At 42.0% G+C, this 1,191-nt stretch overlaps 1 protein-coding gene across 1 annotated transcript in view; it reads left to right on the top strand.

Moving 5' to 3' along the window:
* Window positions 1-1,191, top strand: part of cdc42se2 (CDC42 small effector 2) — a 105,266-nt gene that overhangs the window by 87,181 nt on the left and 16,894 nt on the right. The window contains exon 3 of the mRNA XM_023983082.2: window positions 268-369. Coding sequence (XP_023838850.1) covers window positions 268-369 — 102 coding nt within the window. The remainder of the gene's footprint in view (window positions 1-267; window positions 370-1,191) is intronic.

The following is a 1,191-nucleotide window of genomic DNA, read 5'->3' as shown; positions in this document are numbered from 1 at the left end:
CAGCTCAGTCGTGTGTACATAGCGATAGATTCTGTTACTGCTAGTATTCCATACAGCTCAGTCGTGTGTACATAGCGATAGATTCTGTTGCTTGCTTCACTCATGCACAAAACCCCTTGGAAGCTGAACATAGGAAATTGATTTAACATTAAACGTAATGATAAACTGAAACTCTTATCCTTGTCATAGGATAAAAACAATTCCCAAATGGAACTTGGGTAGAAAAAGACGGATGGTGAATGTTTCCTTTTCCTGTCCCTCTTGCAGAAGCGGCGGAGGCGCATCGACAGGAGTATGATCGGGGAGCCCACTAATTTTGTCCACACATCCCACGTGGGATCGGGAGACATCTTCAGTGGCATGAACTCGGTAAGAGGAAGCAATGGAAGCCGTGCAGAGGAAGCAATGCATATTGGGAATGTGATGGGGTGTCAATCATTAGCCACCAAGATGTGCTAAGTATAGACCTATACATAATTATTCATTAAGACTATTCATTAGGATTTAAAGACACTACGATGATTTAAAAACTATTCATTTATATATACTATTTATTATGATTTTGACTACATTATGATTTAAAGACTATCCATTATGATTTAAAGATTAAACTATTATGACCCATCTATGGAAAGATGAGACTCTCACAAGTGTCTTGGGACTCGTCTGAAGTCGGTACAGCCGATGTGCCAACTTCGATCTGTAGCGTCCGAGAAGTTTGGGCTACACACTAATATGACCCCTCTGGAAAGGTAGAACTGTTGAACACATGTCGGTTGTTTTGCTCTAGGACACCTACAGGCCTCACGACTCATCTGCAGGTCCCCCGGTACCAGATGAKAAAATMTATGGAAGTACAGCGCAATCAATCTACACACAATACCCAATAATGACAAAGCAAAAACAAGTTTTTAGAAATGTTTGCAAATTTATAAAAAATTTAAAACATCACATTTACTTAAGAATTCAGACCCTTTTTGAAGCACATTTGGCAGCCATTACAGCCTAGAGTCTTCTTGGGTATGGTGCTGCAAGCTTGGCACACCTGTATTTGGGGAGTTTCTCCCATTCTTCTCTGCAGATCCTCTCTAGCTCTGTCAGGTTGGATGGGGAGCGTTGCTGCACAGCTATTTTCAGGTCTCTCCAGAGATGTTCGATCAGGTTCAAGTCCGGGCTCTGGCTGGGCCACTC

Source organism: Salvelinus sp. IW2-2015, linkage group LG4q.1:29, assembly GCF_002910315.2.
Source record: "Salvelinus sp. IW2-2015 linkage group LG4q.1:29, ASM291031v2, whole genome shotgun sequence".
Lineage (NCBI taxonomy): Eukaryota > Metazoa > Chordata > Actinopteri > Salmoniformes > Salmonidae > Salvelinus > Salvelinus sp. IW2-2015.
Note: the sequence above shows the minus strand (reverse complement) of the source record. Positions and strands in the feature narration are given on the sequence as shown.